General features: G+C 42.1%; 1 protein-coding gene across 3 annotated transcripts in view; it reads left to right on the plus strand.

Annotated features, from left to right (window-relative positions):
* Positions 1-22,573, plus strand: part of Lcp1 (lymphocyte cytosolic protein 1) — a 98,571-nt gene that overhangs the window by 61,884 nt on the left and 14,114 nt on the right. For all 3 annotated transcript variants that reach the window (XM_036199961.1, XM_036199963.1, XM_036199962.1), the window contains 12 exons: positions 721-806; positions 1,866-2,029; positions 2,523-2,652; positions 4,777-4,909; positions 6,460-6,541; positions 8,067-8,232; positions 10,157-10,299; positions 13,104-13,199; positions 15,340-15,535; positions 17,489-17,567; positions 18,086-18,200; positions 19,240-19,373. In XM_036199961.1, the coding sequence (XP_036055854.1) occupies positions 743-806; positions 1,866-2,029; positions 2,523-2,652; positions 4,777-4,909; positions 6,460-6,541; positions 8,067-8,232; positions 10,157-10,299; positions 13,104-13,199; positions 15,340-15,535; positions 17,489-17,567; positions 18,086-18,200; positions 19,240-19,373 (1,502 nt within the window). In that variant the 5' untranslated portion in view covers positions 721-742. The remainder of the gene's footprint in view (positions 1-720; positions 807-1,865; positions 2,030-2,522; positions 2,653-4,776; positions 4,910-6,459; positions 6,542-8,066; positions 8,233-10,156; positions 10,300-13,103; positions 13,200-15,339; positions 15,536-17,488; positions 17,568-18,085; positions 18,201-19,239; positions 19,374-22,573) is intronic.

The following is a 22,573-nucleotide window of genomic DNA, read 5'->3' on the forward strand; positions in this document are numbered from 1 at the left end:
CTTCAGATTTTCATATATGAATTCTTAGAAGGTCACCTCCTTCCTTAATCCTTGACTATGTATGGTCAAACTTATGCATCGAACTCTGAGTTTATGAGGCATCTCTATTGACTTGGCCGATAGATCATGATGATGTTTACAAAGATACGTAAAAGTTAAATGTTTGAATCGTATATCTCTATGTAGTAAATTACTCCAAAATATAGTAACCTTACCACCTCTTTCTCTGTCCTTTGTAATGTCGGCTCAGAGTTCAAATGGGCCAGAAGGTCCACAGTGGTCAGCTGCTGGGTGAACCCTATGGTTAGTAGTTCATGAGGAGCTGGTATGTAGCTCTCCTTCACTAGCTTCCTCATGAGAACAGGAAGAAGGATGAGTAGCCCAAGAATAAGCATTTCAAAGTAAGAGAGGTGGAAATTCCCAGTCCTGGGTGTCCCTTTTCACCACCCTCTGCTGGTCACAGAAATCCTGAAGCCAGCCCCGATTCAAGGGCCAAAAATAAGCACTTCCTCATCATGTGAGACGCTGTCTCCATGCAGGGGAGGGAAGAAATTATAGACAGCTGTCTTCGAGGACCCCACATGAGAGGCTGGGACATTTTGAAGGATGGCTACAAGTCACGGAGGGTGAGGAAGAACGTGTCTTCCTCGAATGAACAGGATTTGTTCTGAAGACGTCGTAAGAATTACGGCGCTCACTCCTGGGTCCTCTTTCTTCTAGGTCTGTCACCTGAGCAGGGAAAATGGCCAGAGGATCAGTGTCAGATGAAGAAATGATGGAGCTCAGAGAAGCCTTTGCCAAAGTTGGTGAGTGGACCTGGAACCTCCTTTTCCATTCTCATGAAGCAGAGGTCCTCGACCCTTTCACAGCGTCACCCAAGGCCATTGGAAAACATAGATATTAATATTATGATTATAGAATAATAATAGCAAAATTACTGTTATGAAGTAGTAACGAAAATGATTTTATGGTTGGGGGTCACCACAGCGTGAGGAACTGTATTCAAGGGTCACAGCATTATGAAAGCTGACGACGCAGGAGAGTTGATTTTGAAAGATGTGCTTGAGAAAAACACTTCCTTCCTAGTTAGAGTGGGGGACCTGGACTCTGGCCTTTCCTGCAGATGTTCCCTTCATTGTTTACATTTTGCCTGCTCTCATTTGGATTCCTCTATTTTAATATTCTTTTACTCCTTATCGTCAGTTTGTGGTTTACTTTTTCGTTTCTATAAGAATTCCTAAAGATTGCAGAAGGGGCTAGAGAGATGGCTCGGCCAGGAAAGTGTCGGCCACTCAAGCACGAGGACCCAGGTTTGATCCCAGCTCCCACATAAAATGCTTGGCATGGTGGCAGTTTCTTGTATTCCTAGCCCTGGGAAGGCAGAGGCAGGTGAATCTCTGGGGCTCACTGGCCATCTACTCTAGCCAGTCGGTGAGTTCCGGCTTCAGTAGAACTCTGTCTTGAAAAACAAGATGGCTCCTGAGGAACAACACCCAACACTGCCCTCTGACACAGTGCTGCCCTCTGACCTCCACATTGTATGCGTGCACTCACATACATATGAACTTGCATATACGCTCTTTTATGTGTGCGTTCATGTGTGAGTTTCTAAATATCATGTCACTGAAACCTCTGCTTTGAAATTATGAGTCTTTTATCATGGTTGTTGGAAGCGATGTGATTGTCTGGATCCAATAGCAGTGAGCCTCCTGGCAGATTTTTGCCTCTATCTGGGTCAGGCTGAAACCCAGGACTAGTCATCTCCCTCCAGCCCCACCTGTCATTTGGTATTCTCTTATTTCTCTTGCCTTTCTAAAGGCTGTGCCTGAGTTACCCCAAAGCCTCACTGTATCTTTGTGTTACAGATACCGATGGCAATGGATACATCAGCTGTAATGAGCTGAATGACTTGTTCAAAGCTGCCTGTCTGCCTCTGCCTGGGTACCGAGTGAGAGAGATCACAGAGAACCTGATGGCCACGGGTGATCTGGACCAAGATGGAAAGATCAGCTTTGATGAGTTTATCAAGGTGAGCGTGATACTGAGTCCAAGGTGATACGTTTGAAACTTGAACTCAGGGTCAACAAATATCCAGAGAGACAACCCTTTCTTTCCAGGTTCATTATAGTCTATACCCTTATGCTTTTCTTGACCATAGCTTGCATTTCTAAAAATGCCTTAATCTAGCTGGGTGTGGTAGCCCACCTCTGTAATCCCTGCACTTAGAACCTAAGACAGGAGGATTTGCTTTGATTTCAAGGATAGCTAGGGCTACATAGTGAGTACCAGGCCAGCCTAAACTGCATAACAAGACCCTGTCAAAAAAAAAATTAGCTGGGCTGTGGTGATATAGCACTTGGGAGGCAGAGGCAGGAGGATCTCTGTGAGTTCAAGGCCAGCCTGGTCTACAGAGTGAGATCCAGGCCAGCCAGGGCTGTTACAAAGAGAGACCCTGTCTCAGAAACAAACAAACAAAGAAATAAAATGAAACCAAAGGAACCAAAAACCTTATGTTTTTGCAGGTCTTCCATGGTCTGAAGAGCACCGAGGTTGCCAAGACCTTCCGGAAAGCCATCAACAAAAAGGAAGGGATCTGTGCCATTGGCGGCACCTCGGAGCAGTCCAGCGTCGGTACCCAGCACTCCTATTCAGGTAAGCCGTGCTGATGGTGAGGAGCAGCAGAGCGGTGGAGACTTGAGATGGGAGGGGAGTAAAACAAGGAGAGAGGACCCAGGGTTTCTGGGGTTACAGAGTCAAATTTTGGTCTGCAAACCAGAGAGATAAAAGCAAAGAGGTAGCACACCTGGGTGCATGGGAACCCTTTTCCCACATGGGAGTGGGCCGGTGCCAGGCACAGGAAGGACACAGGAGTCCCTGAGCCAGCCCCAAGGAACTTCCTGTACTGAGCGATCTCATTTACATTTCAAGTATGCTTTGAAAGCTGCCAAAATTCCTTCAAACATCTCATGGGCAAAATGGGCCCTTTGAGTCACTGTCTTCAGTATAATGATTATTCTTAACGCCTGCTGAGTGGCCAAGAAATATTGATTGGGAAGAGAAGCTTTATATTTATTCCAAAGGCTGACACAAAGCAGCCTTAATGAAGCTTCTGATCTCCCAAATGGTGCAGTTACTCAACATTTCCCAAACTTCAGTTTTCTAAAAGATGGGTAAATACTAAAGATAAGTTTGTAAATAAGCATCGCTTGCAGTTGACAAGACAAAGTTGAGCTTCTTTTTATTAAAAATACATTTTTATTCTTTGGGAATTTTATATGATGTATTTTGAACATACACACCTCTTCCCCAACTCCTCCCATCCTTTCCCACTCTGTTTTGAGATTTCTTCCTTTTTTCTTTGTCCATTGAGCCCAATCTGTGTTGCCTGGTTAGTCTTGGGTATGGGCCCTGCCTTGGTGTCTGGTTGTCACATCATTATAGAAAATGGACCCTCCCTCTCCTCCGACAGTGGTGGGATTTCATGGCCACATTCCCCCCTTTATGCTGGGATTCTTGTCTGGCTGCAGCTTGCTCAGGTTTTGTGCCTGCCATCATAATCACTGTGTGTTCATGTGTGCAACTGCCCTGTTGTGTATGGTACACACTGTTTCCTCGATGTTAGCAACCACCTCTGGCTCTTGCAATCTTTCCATCCCTCTTCTGAGAGGATCCTGAGCCTTTGAGGGTAGGATGTGATCTGTATGTCCTGTTTAGGGCTGAGCATTCCACAGTCTCAGATTCTCTGCAAGTTGACTGGTTAGGAGTCTCCGTGTTGTTATCTACTGGCAGCTTCTCTTAGGACTGAGAGATGCTCTAATCTGTGGGTGTAGCAATATGTCCTAAGACTCGGTGTCATACTATGTCCATTTAGCAGAATAATAATGTGTTCTCTCCTAGAGCCTGTGGCCTAAGCAGCCATAGGTTCCTGGCTCCTTTAACAGTGCCAGGTGTGGGTTCCATCTCATGAAGTGGGTCTTAGATCCAAGTTTTCAAAAGTGGATGGTTACTCCCATCATGTTTGCACCACTATCGCACCAGTGGGCCTGTCTATCAGACCACCTACTGGTGTAGCTTGCAGGATTCTGAACGTACTCAATCTTATCTAGCCTTGCCTTTTCAAATCTAGGAACTTTTCAAGCCTTTACTGTGGCAAACTGCATCACGAATCTTCAGGATAACAATTCATTTTGCAGTCTTTACCAAGTTCCAGCAATTCAGAATCCCTGAGAGACATTTGTGTTTTCATTGACAGTCATGAAACATGGTACTAGGGAAGAAGGCAGAGCATCAGGTTTTACTAAGACTTTTAAGATCAGCTCAGTATAGTTTTGCTTGTAGAAAGGAAGAATTCTATCACAGGTATTTTCACTTCCTAGTCGTTTCATTGTAACTGTAAAAAGCCCAATGATACTACAGTGACATACATTTAAATTAGTGGGCTACACAGGCAGGATCTTGAGTTTTAGCCTATAAATATCAAACCACATTTATATTTAAGTTACATCCACACAAAATATTTTATTATTTATAATTATCCAAATATAATGTACATTTTTCATTCTGTTCTAAATCTTTAATTGTATCTTTATTACTAGATTCAGTGCCTGCTTCTTAAGGGATCTCTGATTTTTAAAACTAGTCAATCCAAGGTGATGAGATGGTAGCCTGGGTAGCCTTGGAGTATTACTCTTGGGTATGAAAATGTGAGGTCCATGTGGGTAACATCTTATCTGGTTTTCATATTGCATGTAAGTCACTCCAATTCTTTATTTGTAGAGGAAGAAAAGTATGCCTTTGTCAACTGGATAAACAAAGCCCTGGAGAATGACCCAGACTGCCGACATGTCATCCCCATGAACCCGAACACCGATGATCTCTTCAATGCTGTGGGAGATGGCATAGTTCTTTGGTAAATAATGAAGGTTCCTTCTTGATTTCCATGGACTACCCACCCCCCCCCCCGCCTTTTTTTTTTTTTTTTTTTTTTTTTAAGTATCAGTAGCTGAGTGTGTTTACTGTAAGCCATTCTTCTGATGCTTACATGTGTGGGGTACTTTTATGGACTCTACTTGACAGGGTACAGGAGAGCTAATTTAACTTCAGAAGCTAATTGTAGTGCCATCCGTAAAGGTGCTGTTGTTTCCATAGAGAGAAGAGACACAAAGTATAAAGATGAGCTTGTGCATAAACCAAGACCCAGTGATTCCAGGCCAGAGCAGTTACTTTTGGGGTATGTGTCATTCTGCTTCATCTGAGCATGGCCTACCCTGGATAGACCGGAGAAGAGAGACACAGCAGTGGAGGGCTCACACACATGCACATAAATAAGTAAAACTGTTTACACTTTTCTGGTTCTGTTCCTTCTGGATGTATTTTCCTAGGGGGTCGAACTCAGGGCTTCCCAATGCTGGGCAGGGACCCACTGAGCCACACTTCCTTTTGCTGTTTTTGACAACTTCAAGATAGAGTCTCAGGAAGGTGGCCAGGCTGGCCTCGAACCCATTCCCTAGCCCATACAGGCCTTGGGCTTGGGATCCTCTGGCCTTAGCCTCCTGAGTAGCTGAGATTAAGAGCCTGTACCATGATGTCTGGCTTCCTTTTGGAGGCTGGATTTTCATTTCCTTTCTTTACATAAAATAGAGGTTGCTAAGATCATTCTTTGTTTGTCCTATTGAAGATTAAACAAACAATAACTCAGACAAAATCAGTTTTTCATAAACAACAATCACTTGCTCTAGATGTCTGATCAAGGTATTAGATACTTAAGTGAGAAAAATTTATTGTACCTTGATCAATATGACTACAGATTGATAGGATAAGCCACTATATGTTTAGTTAAAGGTATTGATCAGACATCAAATGGAAATGTAGACATAATACAAACCCAGAAATATATCAACAGTCTCTTGCACAGTCGAGACAATTTACAAAGCTAAGAAAGTCATGGAGGGCGGGGGGGGGGGGGACAGGTTTCTTTAGTTACCTATCTCGAATTCAATGATAGTCTAAGGCATCAGTTCTCAACCTGTGGGTCCCGACCCCTGTGGGGTTGCATATCGGATAGTTACATTATGATTCATAGCAGTAGCAAAATTACAGTTAGGAGGTTACAATGAAAATAATTGTATGATTGGGGTCAGCACAACATGAGGAACTGTATCAAAGGGTTGCAGTGTTAGGAAGGTTGAGAACCGCTCCTCTATGGGAAACGGGTGCTTTAGCTGCGCAGGTGAATGAATGAGGCCTTCACTTGTTAACTCACTGCTTTGGATAGCTTCATGAAAGTTGCCGGTTCCCACAGAGTCCAGATCTAACCACAGTGGCACAACTCACTCTCACTGGGGCTAAGTAAGCATTGCTGACATGTCCAGTTAAGGTACTGCTAGAATTTAAATCCACTCCCACCAGACTCTGATACGCAGAGGGCTGCTCTCTTTAAGTTTATTGTTTCTCTTCCAGTAAAATGATCAACCTGTCAGTGCCAGACACGATCGACGAGAGAACAATCAACAAGAAGAAGCTCACACCCTTCACCATTCAGGTTTGTCTCTCCATTGCTGAGCAAGCATGGTGCGGGATTGATGGGAATGTGCACCATCATGGCTGAGTCAGCTTTCCACAAGCACGCAGCCTTCCTCCCCCACACATAGGCCTTGGCCCATGCTTCATACAACCGCTGGGTAGAAGGACACATTTCTGGCCTGTGTTTATTGGTGGAGCAGTCAAGAAAAGAGGCTGGGGTGTGTTGGTAGCTGCGTTTGTTTAGGTCACTTAAGAATAAACTTCACATTGGCTGTCATTGTAGCTCAATCTTTCCATACCAAGTCACCTTTGAATTGATGTCGAATGTACAGCTTTAGCTGAAAAGACAAAACTTTCTAAGCAGGGAACGGATGAAAAACAGAAAATGCTCTGGAGGCCTCCACAGCACTGTTGACACAGCCAAGAGTGGAGTAAATTCAGCCTGCTTCTACCCTTCCGCTTGTGATTAGCTGAATAATCACCAGCGGGAAATAGGCTGTGTTTCTCTCTTATGTTCCAATATTTTAACATCATTGTAATTCTCTAGCTCAGGAACCATGTCTAATGCCTTACATCATGAATAATCAGTTATCTCCTGTTTGGACTTAAGCAACCCTAGCTCAGGAACCATGTTTAATGCCTTATATCATGAATAATCAGTTATCTCCTGTTTGGACTTAAGCAACCCTGTGTACTTTTAAAATGGAAGTCTAACCAAGCTGGGAAGAAGAATTGAACGTATGAGAATGCACTTCACATTAGGTTTCTTAATAATCTTGACTGTAATAGAAGCAGTATTTTTTATTCACTATTTGGAATGGTTGGGAAGGACTTTCTGGTAGAGTTTGTTCTTAATGTATCTACATACAAAAAAAGTTTTTCTACTCTGACATTGACCACCTTCCTTCATGGGCCCCAAAGGCTGTAAGAGATCAACACCCCAACTATATGAGCTACAGTAGATGCATGCATGGTTAGTGTAGCAACCTGGAACCTGCATACATGTGTGCAGATGCAAGTTTTCTAGTTGTCATGGATACTCAGTAATTTATTCTGTTAAATGCATCCAAAGTATTTTCCAGGAATTTGATTTATATCATTTTCTTTCCATGATGATAAATTTGCAAGTCAAAAGGCTATTCTGTTGTTCTTTTTTATGACCCTAATTTACATCAACAATTATCTTCTTAGCCATAGGCAGTGACAGGCCAATGACTTCCTCCAGCTAATGGAGGCTCTGAATAAGTGGACTTCTTCAGAGCGCAAAACAGACAAACATAAGGCTCATTAATCTTATGCCAAAATGGGTCTTCCACACTGGGTACTGGTTTGATTGAGTAGGCCACTGCATAAGCTCAGTGTGTAGGTTATTAGGTCTTTCCTCATTATTATTTTACTGCTTTTTCTCAGTGTTAAAACTAGTAAAGACCTTGCCTTGGGTCTGCGAACATTCCAGAAGGACAACGTCACTGCTGTTGCTCATCAATAATCATTTGGCATTGGCAAAGTGAAGGAATCAAGCTTGCATACTTTTTCTCCTTCAGGAAAACTTGAACTTGGCTCTGAACTCTGCCTCAGCCATTGGGTGCCATGTGGTTAACATAGGGGCTGAGGACCTGAAGGAGGGGAAGCCTTATTTGGTCCTGGGACTTTTGTGGCAAGTCATCAAGATTGGGTTGTTTGCCGACATTGAGCTCAGCAGAAATGAAGGTAAGATAAAGTCGCAAGCGCTATAAATGGCATGGCTTTCTAACACTATCTGTGTTGGTGACTCGGGGAAGACATTAGGCATTCTCCGGCTGAGAAAAACCACTCAGTTATATTGAGTCCATGGAATTAAAGGAACAGATGCTGTTCGTGCAAACCAGGTTTTTAAAATGACAACCTCAGTGGCTGCTTCAAGGCCCAAATGGTCTACAGGAGCTCTGCAGTAGACAGAAAGAGTTTTAATACATATTTTGTAAGAGTAATCACATTCAAATACTTAGGAAATGCACCAGATTGGGAGAAATTGGTCTATTTCTTATTGACTGTCAAGGAAGCTGTAGGTTGCATTTATACAGGGTGGATGAGTCTAGAGACCAAATGTAAACAGAAGAGCTAAGTCAATCATACTATAGCACATGCTGGTAATTTGCCAAAAGTAGATTTTAGATATTGTTATCACCCAAAGAAAAGGGAACAGAGTAACCGTGTAAATTGATAGGGCATTAATTTGTTTGATTAGAGTAATCACATCACTGTGTCTAATATGATCAGTACATGAAAACACCATATTATATACCTCAAATATATATAATAAATTTAGAAAATATTAGAAAAATCACATGGAGAGCTTTGAAATTCTTGACTAAATCTGGGCCTGATGGCATTTACCTATAACCCCAGCTACTTGGGAAGCTGTGGCAGGAAGATTCCAAGCTCAACTCCTGCCTAGATTTTAGAGTGAATTCAAGACCAACCTGGGCAACTAAATGAGACCCCGATTATTTGCACAGGGCATAGGTTCAACCCCCTAGTACTGGAAGGAAAGAAAAGGGAGGGAGAAATCTTGAACAATGTGTATAAGTAGTGATAGCCCAATTGACTTGACAGGCATGTACCTTGACAAATGCCACACAAATCACATTACCTTTCAAAAACTTCAGAAACTGTTCCCACCACTCTGAAATGTGTAGCTAAATTATAATATTGTTATGCATATTTACTTTTTAAAATTGTATTTATGTGTTTTATGCATAGAAGTATTTTGTATGTATGTATACTACATGCATGCCTGGTGCCTCCAGAGACCAGAAGAGGGTGTTGGGTCCCCTGGGACTGAAGTTATAGATGGTTGTGATTCATCATGTGGGTGCTGGGAATTGAACCTGGATCCTGTGGAAGAGCAACCAGGTTCTTAACTGCTGATCCATCTCTGCAGCTCCAACTATGCATATGTTTTAAGTCTATGTGTTCAAATTATAACAAACAATGAAAATGTTGAGATATCACTTTAAAACCCAAATACTAAGCACTATATTAAAAAAAAAACAAACCCAAAAATAGCAAATAGGAATCTTAAAACCCAAGAGAAAGCATATTGATTTGCAAAAATTGAATCAACTAAATTTAAACCCAACCAAGCAAAAAATGTTTATCCATCTGGGGAAGTGTAGAGAAAAGTTGGTTGCATTGTTGAATTGCTATAATTATATAGGTAAGCATTTGACTATAAAACACCAGTGGGAATAGAAAAGAGAACATTGTCATGATTGCAAAATCGATCTCTGGAAAGCAGAAAGTGTCACCGTGATATGAAGTGTGGTCCAAAAGACCTAACAGAGTACTTCCAGCCATTGCCATGGTTAACTTTATGCTCTAACTGGTGTTCTTAGGCAACTGATATTCCTTGGTCCTTGTCTATTCTAACTGAAAAATGGGGATAATAAGCTCACAATAATGCACCCCTTTTAGGAAGTATAAGTGAGTTGTTTATTTTATGGGAAGGGCTATAAGACATTACTTCCAAAGGGATAATGCTGCTCTTTCCTCTTCCAACATGGCTCCATGTCAGGCAAAACAAATGTCCCCCCCCCCAATATCCTTGTATTTATTTGGGTTATTTTATTATTAATTTTTTGTGCCTCTCCAGCTCTGATTGCTCTTCTAAGAGAAGGAGAGAGCCTAGAGGATTTAATGAAGTTGTCTCCTGAAGAACTATTGCTGCGGTGGGCTAACTACCACCTGGAAAATGCAGGGTGCATCAAAATTACCAACTTCAGCACCGACATCAAGGTAGGGAGCGCCGTTGAACACACCTGCTGCAATGGAGGGCATTTGTGGAGTCTGTGGAGAAAGGACAGATGCTGGACCTTGTGTCCTGGCAGCCTAGGCTTAGTGTGGTTCGGTTTGGAGCCTCTCACCATCCCCCTAGGGCCAATCTGCAGCTCTAGTTCTGGGCCACACACACATCTGCCCAGAGCCCTCATGATGCTTCGAAAGGAGATGAGTCTTGCTTTGAATTTCAGTAGCAGGAAGTAGATCATCCAGAGCACATGGTGGTGCAAGGTCAATACTACTTTCAAGGTGAAGAGAGTATGTGTAGGGGCTGGAGAGATGGCTGTCAATCATGAGGACCAGAGTTTAGATCCCAGGACCATTTTCAGTGGTTATCAACATTCTTCTAGCACCACCAACCAAAATGGGGCTTAGAGGAGCCAGACCATTCTTCCCTTTGTGTTCCATAGGTCTACCCTACCATTGTAGAAAAACTATGTACCTGAAATTATGATCTCATATGGCAATTCTGACATCCCATAAACCTTTGTAACTCCAGCTACAGGAGAGCCAATGCCCCTCTTTTGACCTCTTTGTATGAACAGGCAAGTGTACCTGAACACCTGCACATACATGAACATTCACTCATGCAGATACACACACACACACACACACACACACACACACACACACACACACGCAAATAAATAAATCTTAAGAAAAGAAAGTGTCTCTTGCTTTATAAATGGCACCATCTTAGAGGGTTTCCTTTTACAATGTTAATGAAGATGTCTTTCTGACTACTAATAATAGCAAGTAAGCACAGTGTTTGCTACATGCCAGGCATTGCTAGGTGCCTTTATGATTGACTCATTGAATCCTCACACAACCCTAAGGTAAGAATTTCCCAAATAAGGAAACAAAGAAATAAGAGATCCATAAAAGAATGGCCAGGAAGGCAGACATGTGGTCGTCAGATTAGTGAAAAATTCTATATTAAGGTGAGAGGAAAAGGCTGTAACTGGTGACAGATGGACCAGGGTGAAGAGTATGTAAGGAGCAGCTGAAAGGATTGGAGGCAGTCCCCAGAGCAACAGGGTGACATACAGGGAGACCAATGTTAGGGAAGATTTCAGTGTCCATGCTCTCAAACATGAAGGAAACTTTCTCCAAAGACAAAGAGCCAGAGGAAAGGTCACATGACCTGCCAAGAGTCCACCAGGTGTATAACCAAGTAACAACAGCTTCTGGTTGCTGCATGGTGTGCGTTGACCTGGTATGTTCAGAACTGGCATTTGTCAGAGCCAATCAGAATAAAGCATGTAGGGGAGCAGACGCTCCCTCACTCCTAAGAAGCTCAGCTAGGCACATTTTCAGTGGTTATAAACATTCTTCTAGTAGCACCAACCAAAATGGGGCTTAGAGGAGCCAGAACATTCTTCCCTTTGTGTTCCATAGGTCTACCCTACCATTGTAGAAAAACTATGTACCCAAAATGATGATCTCAGCCATAAATGGGCCTGATGGACTCTCACTAAAAGGCTATATTCTTAATTAACCATTTTGGACTTTGGGAAGGTCAATAGGGCATTTACACAGTGCTTGTGCCTGTGAAAGTAAGTCATGTGTCTGGGGTGTGTACCCAAGTGAAAAGCACTGTAACTCCTGAGTTTTCAGTATTTAAACTAAAACAAAAGACTTTTGAACTATCTTAACAGATGAAGTGAAATTCTGTATGCTTTCATTGACTGAGAATAAATTTGTATTTTGAAGATCATGACCATGAAAATTCTATTTGTCAGTAAGCATATTAAAGAATTCAAGAAAAGCTAAGGATTCAGGCCCAGTCCAATTCATTATAACCCGGGCTAGCTGTATTTTCTAGTGTCTAGAGAAATGGGAAACGCACGTACCCTGGTGATGGTTCTCCTTTTACTGGAAGACTACTTATTGCCTGTAATCCCAACACTTGGGGGGCTGCAGGGGGAGCATGAGTTCATGGCCAGCCAGCCCAGGCTGCATGAGGCGACTCTGCCTCAAAAAACAAAATAGAAAAGCCATCAAGATAGCCCAACAGTTAAACATTTTCTGTTAAGCCTAAGGACCTGAGTCCAATCCCTGGGACCCACAGGGTAGAAGGGGGGCACAGACTGAGAGTCCTCTGGCCTCCACATCCATGCGCTTCTTCCACACACACATAAGTAAATTGTAATTTGAAACAACACCACCACAAGACTACTTGTTAATGTCTCACTTGTCTGTCTCTGAACTTTTTCCTTTTGCTGATTGTCCATTTGAATGTATTTTAAACTCTGCTTTAAACTTCTGCTTCCTTTTTCTCTGTCACTTTTTTTTAATTAAACCTTAGCTGACTGACTTCTACAGCAGTATAAAGGTATATATATTCCTGTGTACAATTTAATTTGTGTAAATAAGTGGTTTCTCTCCCCCTGAGGACAACGAAACCTTTGTGTTGCCTTTTATGTTGGTCCTGTATTTTTTTAAATTGTTAAATTCCTTCAAAGAGAAAACAAATACAATACTCAACTGGACAAAGGGGACTTCCTAATGAGTGAATGTTTCTAGCTTAGTTAATTGCTGTATTCCTTTTTTTTTTTTTCACCTGAGCTGAGGACTGAACCCAGGGTCTTGTGCTTACTAAGCAAGCGCTCTACCACTGAGCTAAATCCCCAACCCCATTTGCTGTATTCCTGAATGACAGGAATAGGAAATACATTGTTTGTTTGTAGGAGATGGCTGTCATGTTGAGTGTGCAATTAGCCCCACTGTTTTGAAACTGCAATCTCTTAACTTTTTCTCAGGACTCGAAAGCTTATTACCACCTGCTTGAGCAGGTGGCTCCAAAAGGAGACGAAGAAGGAATTCCTGCTGTTGTGATTGACATGTCAGGACTGAGGGTAAGTCTGAGCCCACTGTCTTCAAAGAACACCCTACTCTTGGTGTTGACTGTTCCTTTGTGCCCCTTTAAAACTATTGAACACTATCAGTAATTTTTTATAATAATTATGGAAACTGATTCTGGACATAAAACACCAGGATAATGAAGTACTGTGTACCACACAGAACACTTCTTTATATGCCCATCATTTCAAAGGCACAATAACACCAACCTGGGTCTAAATATTAAAATACCAGTTCTTTGGATTTAGTGGGGCTTTTTTTATTCTCAAATTGATACATAATAACCATTAATTTATGGGCTATGACAATGGATGCTGTCTTAGATTTCTATTGGTGTGATGAAACACCATGACAAAAATCAACTTGGGGAGGAAAGGGTTAACTCGGCTGACACTTCCCAGTCACCATAGTATGAGGGAATTCAGGAACTGAAGCAGAAGGCATGGAGGAATGCTGCTTGCTGGCTTGCTCAGCCTGTTTTCTTACATTGTGGGGGACACACCCACCTTTTCCCCCCAGGGTACTCTTGAGGAATGAGGAATGAAAGATTTAGATGGAAGTGTAGAGGGGAGAGAGACAGATAGAAACACAGGACAGCCTCGGGAGGGCCTGGATCCTTATCCACTGGCCCCTTCTGTCTCCTCTAAAGGGCTTTTTAAAGCAATGCCAAGGGGTGGAGCCAAAGACCTCCACCCCCCACCCCACCCCCCACCCGTAAGGCCAAGTGCAGACCCTTCCAAACACCTGGTAACCATGCACGTGGTCAATGCATCCCCTTATGCAGCACTGCTGGGTAAAGCAAGCCCAGACCTCACTAGGAAACCTCTGTGGGCTCCCACATTATAAAGCTATAGAACCACCTACCCAGGGGTGGTGCTTTACCTAGCGAGCTGGGCAAGTGCCACATCAGTCAAATCTAGAAAAATGCTCTATAGATTTGCCTACAGGCTAATCTGATGGAGGCATTTTCTCAGTTGAGATTCCTCTTCTCAGGTGACTTAAGCTTGGGTCAAGCTAACAGAAAGCTGACTGGGACAGATGCCTTGGGTGATGATCCAATCAAAAGAAAATTCTTCAGGGAATTTTGTTGGTGGTGATGGTGGTGGGTTTTGTTTTGTTTTCATTTGCTTGTGTTTCACAGTGCTTGGGGGAGAACCCTGGGCTCCACACACATAGGTAGGCAGGCTCACCACCCTTCGGTTTTCCCACCACTTCTGACTGATCCTCACGCATTGCTTTGTCTGTTAACATGACTCATCTGTCATTGGGACTAAAGCCAATGAGTTAATGTTGAAGTGAACTCATCTCCGAGAGAGAGAGAGAGAGAGAGAGAGAGAGAGAGAGAGAGAGAGAGAGAGGAAATGACAGCAAGCAAGAAGTGATGGTCATGAAATGAACATGTTGCCTACTGAAGCAGCGGCCTAAGGAATAATTCTAATGTGAGGCTTTGCTTTGTGAAAGTCGGGGATGCCATAGACTTTACAGAGTGGATGGTCGTCTAAGACACTTTAGTGTTGTTTTAAGAGTCTGGTTACAAATGACTGGGAATTGTCCTCACTCACATGAGCATGTGCTGCAGTCCTCAGTTGGAAACTTGCCAGAGTGTTTATGATACATTTACCAATGGTGGTATGGAGGCTGACCCTTACTTTGGGTTTTTTAAACCAACCCAGTGTGGGGAAAAGTAATTGTATAAAGCAAATGTTCTTAATTTATGACTGTAAATGTCTTCTATGAATTAGAAATAGGAATATAAATTATTACTTAATAAATTTTTAATGGAGCAAATTCTCGTAAAGTCTGTGCAAAAAAAAAAAAAAAACTATAACAAAAGGACACTTAACGACTGAAAATCATTTCGGTCAATGTAAATGATGTCCGATTTTCCTGACGTTCCTTTTAAAACGGCAACCAGCTGTTCATCTGAACTTGTTAAACAATGACAGGATCTCGGTCTCAGTTAGGGAACCAGTGACTTTGTGACTTGTGTGCTTGGGGTCTCTGTAATGGCGAGCTGTAGTTAGCTATCTACCTGTGTTAGGCACTTGGCGCGTTAATGAGAGCCTTCTTCACGTTCCTCATGCCTGACTGTGTATGGATCCTTGACCCGGCCTCTCGACATCCTTTTCATTGCAGGAGAAGGATGACATACAGAGAGCAGAATGCATGCTGCAGCAGGCAGAGAGGCTGGGCTGCCGCCAGTTTGTCACGGCCACTGATGTTGTCCGAGGGAACCCCAAGTTGAACCTGGCTTTCATCGCCAATCTCTTTAACAAATACCCTGCCTTGCACAAACCAGAAAACCAGGACATTGACTGGGGGGCTCTTGAAGGTAACCATAATGTTAGCCGCTTAAGGTATTCAAGAAAAATAAATGCTCACACTCTGCTTCAATGGCAATTCAAAATCAGCCCTGCAGCAAATGCAAACCTGTCACATACATAGGCAGACCATCAACTCTCCAATATACAATGAGTAGAATGAATTAATCAAGTCAATTATAGCCAAGCTACAATATAATCAAATACAATTATACCACATCCATTATACACAGGCATCATCCATTATCAGAATTAACTGTTTTAGGAAAGACAATATATTTAATTATTAAATGAGATAAATTGTTAGCTCCCAAATCCTAATGTAGGTACTTAATGGACTGTGCTAATTCCTAGAGGCAAGCAATGGCCACCATTTGCCATCTGAAGTGACATTTAACTTACACTAGGACACAGCTGCTCAAGTTTTCACTTCTATTTTGTTCTTTAAGAGGTCATTAGGACACAGGAAAGGACATTAGGATACTTTAAAGCACAATCCTGACAGTTGTATTTTTACAGATGAAAGCCCTAATATTGGACAAATGGCATGTAACTTTAGTCAGCTCAGCTTCTACCAGCTAGTGATTCCAGAGATATTTATTGATTTTTTTAAAAACATGAGCTAATCTCTACCTTGCTATAAAAATAAAGTAAAAAATTAATATGAAATGAATGTTATTAGCTCGAGGAAGTCCAGGTTGTTTTTGTCTAAGTCCTTGTCAATGGCACTTTACTCTAGTTATCGACATGGGGTCCATATCCAACCCTGCTGCTTTGGATAAGCCATGGTTTGGCATTACAGTCTCCTGATCTCAAATCTGTGCATTAAGCCAGCTAGTCACCCATCCCTAGCTGCCGCTTCGGCATCTCAGTTTGGGTCTTTCCCAATAAAGCGCATACCAGGCAGACTCAAATGCTTCTCCTCATCCCCATCGCCTCCTGTCTCGTCCGCCCCCCTTTAATAATTCTCATTTCAATCCATCACCCCATTTTGTTTTGTTTTCATTTTGGTCACCAAAACTAATGGTCTTGAGCTTTACTAAGGTATCTTCCTGCCCTTCGCTCTTAATCTATCATGTAAGTAACTACCAATAATTCTCCATTTGAAATGCCTTCTAGATTGCTTATTTTCCCTTTCTGCTCTTCTGGACTCATATTGTCTCTCATACACCTATTATCTTCATAGATCTCAGGGGCCTGCTCCTCCATTCATCAAACAGTTAAATGTGCCCCCCACACCAATACCCAACATGATCCCTTCTGCGTGTTTAATCTCAATGCATATCACCCTCCCGTCATTCTGCAAACCGCTGCCAGGCACATCTGGCATAGCTTTCATTATATCTCTGCCTTGCTCAAGAATTTATTATAGCAATCAGACAGAAGAACCCACGATGACTGGCACTGTATGATAGTTCAGTATAAATCTGCAGCTTTGCCGGCAGAGACTCCCAGGCCTGGCTGCAGCCTCTAGACAATGTAGCTCTGTAGCTATGCTGCACAGATCCCTGCCACATCGCTTTCCAGTGTTCTGAATGAAGAGCTTGCTCTCTCTGCTCACGTTTCCACTTCTACTACTCTAATCTCTTACAGATTAATGCTCTACCAAAATGCTCTACCCTCTCCCCATTCCTATTCAGCTTTTACTGACCCCAGAAAGTGAAGTTTCAATTCCACACTTCCAAATCTGGGCTATGTTGTTCTTTCCTAGAATGGCAAACATATCTGCCTCCTCCCTCTGTATATACAACTGGCTCAATGGACCCTACTTGGTGATGCCAAATCTTGTTAAATGTTGTAGAAATGCTTGTAGACATTAAATGGAAAAAATCTGAATGTCTACCCTCCTAATAGTGTCTGTTTTGTTCTGTACCTTTCCTCTGCATTTCATCCACTGTAGATAAACTTGGATCATAAGCAAGACTTGTTCTAGGGCATATATTAACCAGTCTTCACTAACCTAGGTGAGACGAGGGAAGAGCGGACCTTCAGGAACTGGATGAACTCCTTGGGAATTAACCCTCGAGTCAATCATTTGTACAGGTAGGAAGAGTTTGGGACTAATCCTTGATACATAGCACAGAGACCTGGAAAGAGCATGGGGTCCTGCACACCGTACCACTATGGCGTGTGTTTTCTTCCCAAATGGGTACCTTGATGGGATACAGGACTACCACTGTGACCTGCTCTACTGAGAAACTCATCCCCACGCATCAGTTATCACTGTGTTGAATACAAAAATTATACCTCAGCAAAGTGACAAGCTCGCTGCGTGCCATAATCCCACCATCTCCTCAGGAGCAGGCAAAGCAGAATGTGAAGTTTTCAGTTACATGTTGCCTGTGCTGTTGCTAAAGCCAGGTTTCTTTTCCTGCCTAAAGGCAGTTTATATCCACGGCAGGGACACAGTCACCGGAAGAGTAAACCTATTTCTCCAAATCACAACTTCTACTTCTTTAAAGGTGGAGCTCCTCCTACCAATCTTCCAGGATTTGGGGGAATTGTTGCAGGAACTAGGCGCCTCACGTTCTCTGAGAATTCTTTGTGTTTGTCTTGTCCAGTGACTTATCGGATGCCCTGGTCATCTTCCAGCTCTATGAAAAGATCAAAGTCCCTGTTGACTGGAACAGAGTAAACAAACCTCCGTACCCCAAGCTGGGGGGCAATATGAAAAAGGTAAACAATGACTTTTCTCATGGGCCATGAGACAGGCAGTGGCATTAGCCCACAAAAGCTCTTTGGGAATATTCTACCAGGTAGCCAAGCATTGTTGAGTGTTTAGCAGGGATTAAACAGTAGTGCAGCAATCAGAGACCCTATGGCTACTTCCATCACAATGAACCTGTCAATGCAGTTGATTACTTATTTAAAATTCATGTTGGATGTCTCTACACATTATCATGAAAATTTCCCAATTAAGGTAATTAGAGAAAGCAAAGCCACAGGGTCTCTCCTTTTTCTTCCCAGCAAGATCTTCATTCTAATTTTCTAAAGAATTGGAGCTTTGTACTCACAGCATGGCTGGTACAGTTTGTCCAAAGTCAAAGTGATGGGAACATTGTTCTGTAACAACAGGGATGACACAGTCACTTCTCACCACTCCTCGTCTCTGTGATTCTTTTTGTATTTATTTATTTGTTTGTTTGTTTGTTTGTTTTGTGTGTGCAGAGGTGAGAGGAAACTTGCAGGAATCAGTTCTCTCGTTCTATTATGTGGGTTCCAAGGATCGAACTTGGGTTGTCAGACTTAATGGCAAGTTCTTTTCCCCACTGAGCCATCTCACTTGCCTTCTGTGATCCTTAATGATCTATGAGTAGCCACTGGAATGTCTGCCCTCCATGTCTATCCACTATGTGTATGTAAGATGGAGAATATAAATTTTTCCTGTCCATCTGTCTCCAAAAATCGAACTATTTTAGCAATACCACAGACAGATAACGCTATGTGGTGTGAATACTCAAGAAAATGCTCATGATAATAAATTAGTTTTCTACTGGCACATCAGATATTTTTGGTGGAGTTGAGGAGTTATATTTATGGATGAAAATCTCTTTAGTTAATGTAGCTCATAGTAGTACAGAACCAAGTTGGTATTTGAGTGTATGCAGCTCTGATGTTATTTATTTGTGTATTTATTTTTTAATTGTTTCTCTGATATTTATCATAACCAAGATGATGCATGCCATAAGTTATTTTCTCTCTGCCTCACTAACAGCTTGAGAACTGTAACTATGCAGTGGATCTGGGGAAGAATCAAGCTAAATTTTCCCTTGTTGGCATCGCAGGACAAGATCTCAATGAAGGGAACCGCACTCTCACATTGGCACTGATGTGGCAGCTCATGAGAAGGTAGGAGGGATGAGTGAAATTTTAGTGAATGGGTCATTTATCTAGAAACGTAATAGAAAGTTTCAGGAAAGTGGTGTAATTCAGTGAAACCATAACTTAAGTTCAATTTAGTAACTAAGGAATGCCTTTTGCTTTTCTGCTACTTTTTCTTTCTTTTTTTTTGTTTTGTTTTTCTTGAGTTCTTATGAAAGCCTACTGTAAGGTTCACTAGTATTTTAGATTATTGTTTCATCTGAATGACTCATACTTTGATCTTATTACAGAGTGGCTTTCTGTGTGCCCAGTCATGTTCTTTGTTCTCAATATGTTCTTCCTGACATTAATAGAGTCACCACCCTTTCCTTTGGCTGGCAGATCTTTTCCCATCCTTTTACCTTCAACTAATTTGTGTCAGTAACAGTGAATTACATTCCTATAGGTTTAAATCTCTACCTTAGATCTTTTTCTTATATCTGGAATCCTTCTAACCATACAGGGATGTTGATAATGAATTGTTTCAGTTTCTATATGCCAGAAACATCCTTAGTTTCCTTGCTATTCTTAAAATATGCGTTCTCTGAGTGTACTCTTCTATGTCAGCGTACTTTTCTTTTAGTGCTTGAAAGTCATGTTCACGGTCTTCTTGCCTGTGTTGTTAGCAGCAGCAAACCTGTTGTGAACCTCATCTTTGCTCCTTGGTACCGAATATGCTAATTTTTGCACAGGGTTCTTTTAAGATTTCCCTTTATCACCAGTTGGAAATAATTTGATTATATACGTTGTGCAAAGTTGTTACTTATATTTGAGTGTCCTTGATTTATTGGATGGTATTGGTTTAAACTTCACATCCAACTTTTAGTTTTTAATTTCCTTAGTTATTTATTCTGAATTCACTTCCACCCCTGTTTGGAAACCCTGAGTGCATATCTAATCATTTGAAGAGTCTCTGTTTACTTATCTCCTTTATTTTTTGTTTCATTTTGGAAGCTATAGGCCAATATATCTTTATGTTAATCTGTCTTTCTCTGTGTGTGTGTGTACTGTCATGTTTCATTAACTCCATTTAGTATATATGCATATATATTTAAATATATTTTATCTTTATATTATAGTGTCTACATCCAGAAGTGTTGAATCTTTTTTCTATTTCCAACCTCTCATCTGCTTGCCTTCTTGAGCATGTTAATGTAGTTGTAATGGCTTCTGTTCTAGTCTGCTTATACTAATTCACTTTTATCTTACCTTATTTCTTTGCATGTTGCTTATTTTTCTGATCACGTTCCAAACACTATAAGGTTTACCTTGCTCAGTACTGGGTATTTCTCCATCCCTCACTAATTTGTCACTTTTGTTCTGGGGTGGAGTGAGGTTAAACCCAATTTTAATATCTTGAGGCATGCTTTAAGCTTCCTCCTCCAGAGCCCATTTGCTGCTTAGTAACAAGGCACAAAATGAGCATGTTAGCTGATGACCCGTGCATTAGGAGTTCTTTCCTCTTCAGCTGGTGGAAACCAAATCATTTCATGCCCCATGTGAGCTCCAAGGGTTGTTCAAGCTGTTCTTTCTCACATACATGCCCTGGGCAAAAAATTCAGCTGGAATTTGAAGACAGCCTCTGAGGACCTCTAGGGCTTTCTTTATCAACCATGCTTTCCTCTCCACGCAAATAACTCTCAGGTCTAAAACTCTGTACTGCAAATTCTGGGCTCCTTAGTTTCCTTGAGTTCGAACCCCATTACCTCAGTGTATGGGGATGTTTAGATTTTCTCTCAGTGTGCAGCCTGGAGACCTCTCTGTGACAGGCAATCTTAGGGCTTCCTCCCTCCCTGGTTTTTCTTTCAGAGGCCACTATCCTGTCCTTCATTTTGTCCGAGTCTGAACAGCATGTGCGCTAGATACTTAGGACTGGTCCCTTCGACCTCATCATGTCCCACTAATAAAGAACTTTAAAGTTTATCTCTATGAAAGCTCTTTAGTGGAGAACTTTAGATATGTTTGGGAGCCAGATGTAAACTTCGTGAGTGAATAGCTACCTAGTGATGTTAGGTAACAATAATACAAATAGGAAATTGACTAAATAAAAACAAGCTTGTTTCTCTTAACATGTTGCATTCTTCCCTCTCTACTGATAGCCCTTACCAGGCCGAATCTTATGTCTTTCCATTAGGGATCTTGTATCAGTGTGATATAGTTTATTTTGTACCTTCAGGGAAGCCCTGGAAATCACGTGTCGGGTTATATTCTGTCTAACAGGGTCATGAGGAAGACAGGATGATTGTGTCCCTCTGCCCCCAGCTTTAGTCTCACATGTAAAGACCCTGGTTTCCATGATTGGTTCTTGATGTAACTGTGCCAATGTTCCCACTTGCTGAGGAATAATCAGCAGTGATCATGGTGTCTTTCAGTCCCTGGCTCATATTGCCTATCCCCATTCCCCAAATCAGGGTCTTCTAACTGACAGAAGATAGGTGTTATAATGGGTGGTCTCATAATGTGTGGAAGCGCTGAAGAAATTTGAACTCTGCATCACTGTAGTCACATGTAGGCATTCTCTTAGTTCCTTATTCATTGCTGTGATGAAAACAGCCTGACGTAAGCAACTCAAGGGGAACAAGGTTTATTTTGGCTCGGAGTTCCAGAGGGATACAGCCCCTTGTGATGGAGAGGACAGGTGGGGGAGATATGACGGTAGTGCCAACAAGCTGGTTGGTCCTATGTGTCCAAATTCAGGAAGCAGAGTTGAACAGGAACTGCAGCCAGACTGTAAAACCTCAAGACCCATCCCCAGTCACTTCCTCCACCTCCCCAAAGTTCCACAACCTCCCCAAACAGCACCACCAGCTGGGACCAAGTGTTCAAACACATGAGCCCGTGGGAGGGGGGGGGACATTTGACATTGAAATCACAATAGATGTGTCTAACCCCTGACATCATGACACAACACTGTCATCCTTAAAGTTTATGCTCAAGAACCACCATGCCGTTGTGTTACCAACAAAAATTCAAAAACATTTCTAATGGTTTACGTGGGTTTGTGGATTTTTGTCTTGGGCCAATTCATGGCTGTTGTCAGTCACATGGGGCCCACAGGCCATGGGTTGGACACACTTGACTGAAAGTTCCCAAGTGCCCATCTCACCAGTATATAGTTCCATGAACTATTTCTCAATGAGCCTCATTGTCTTTCATATATTTGGGGGGGGGGCACTGATGGCTTCAAA

This window comes from Onychomys torridus, chromosome 9 (genome assembly GCF_903995425.1).
Source record: "Onychomys torridus chromosome 9, mOncTor1.1, whole genome shotgun sequence".
Lineage (NCBI taxonomy): Eukaryota > Metazoa > Chordata > Mammalia > Rodentia > Cricetidae > Onychomys > Onychomys torridus.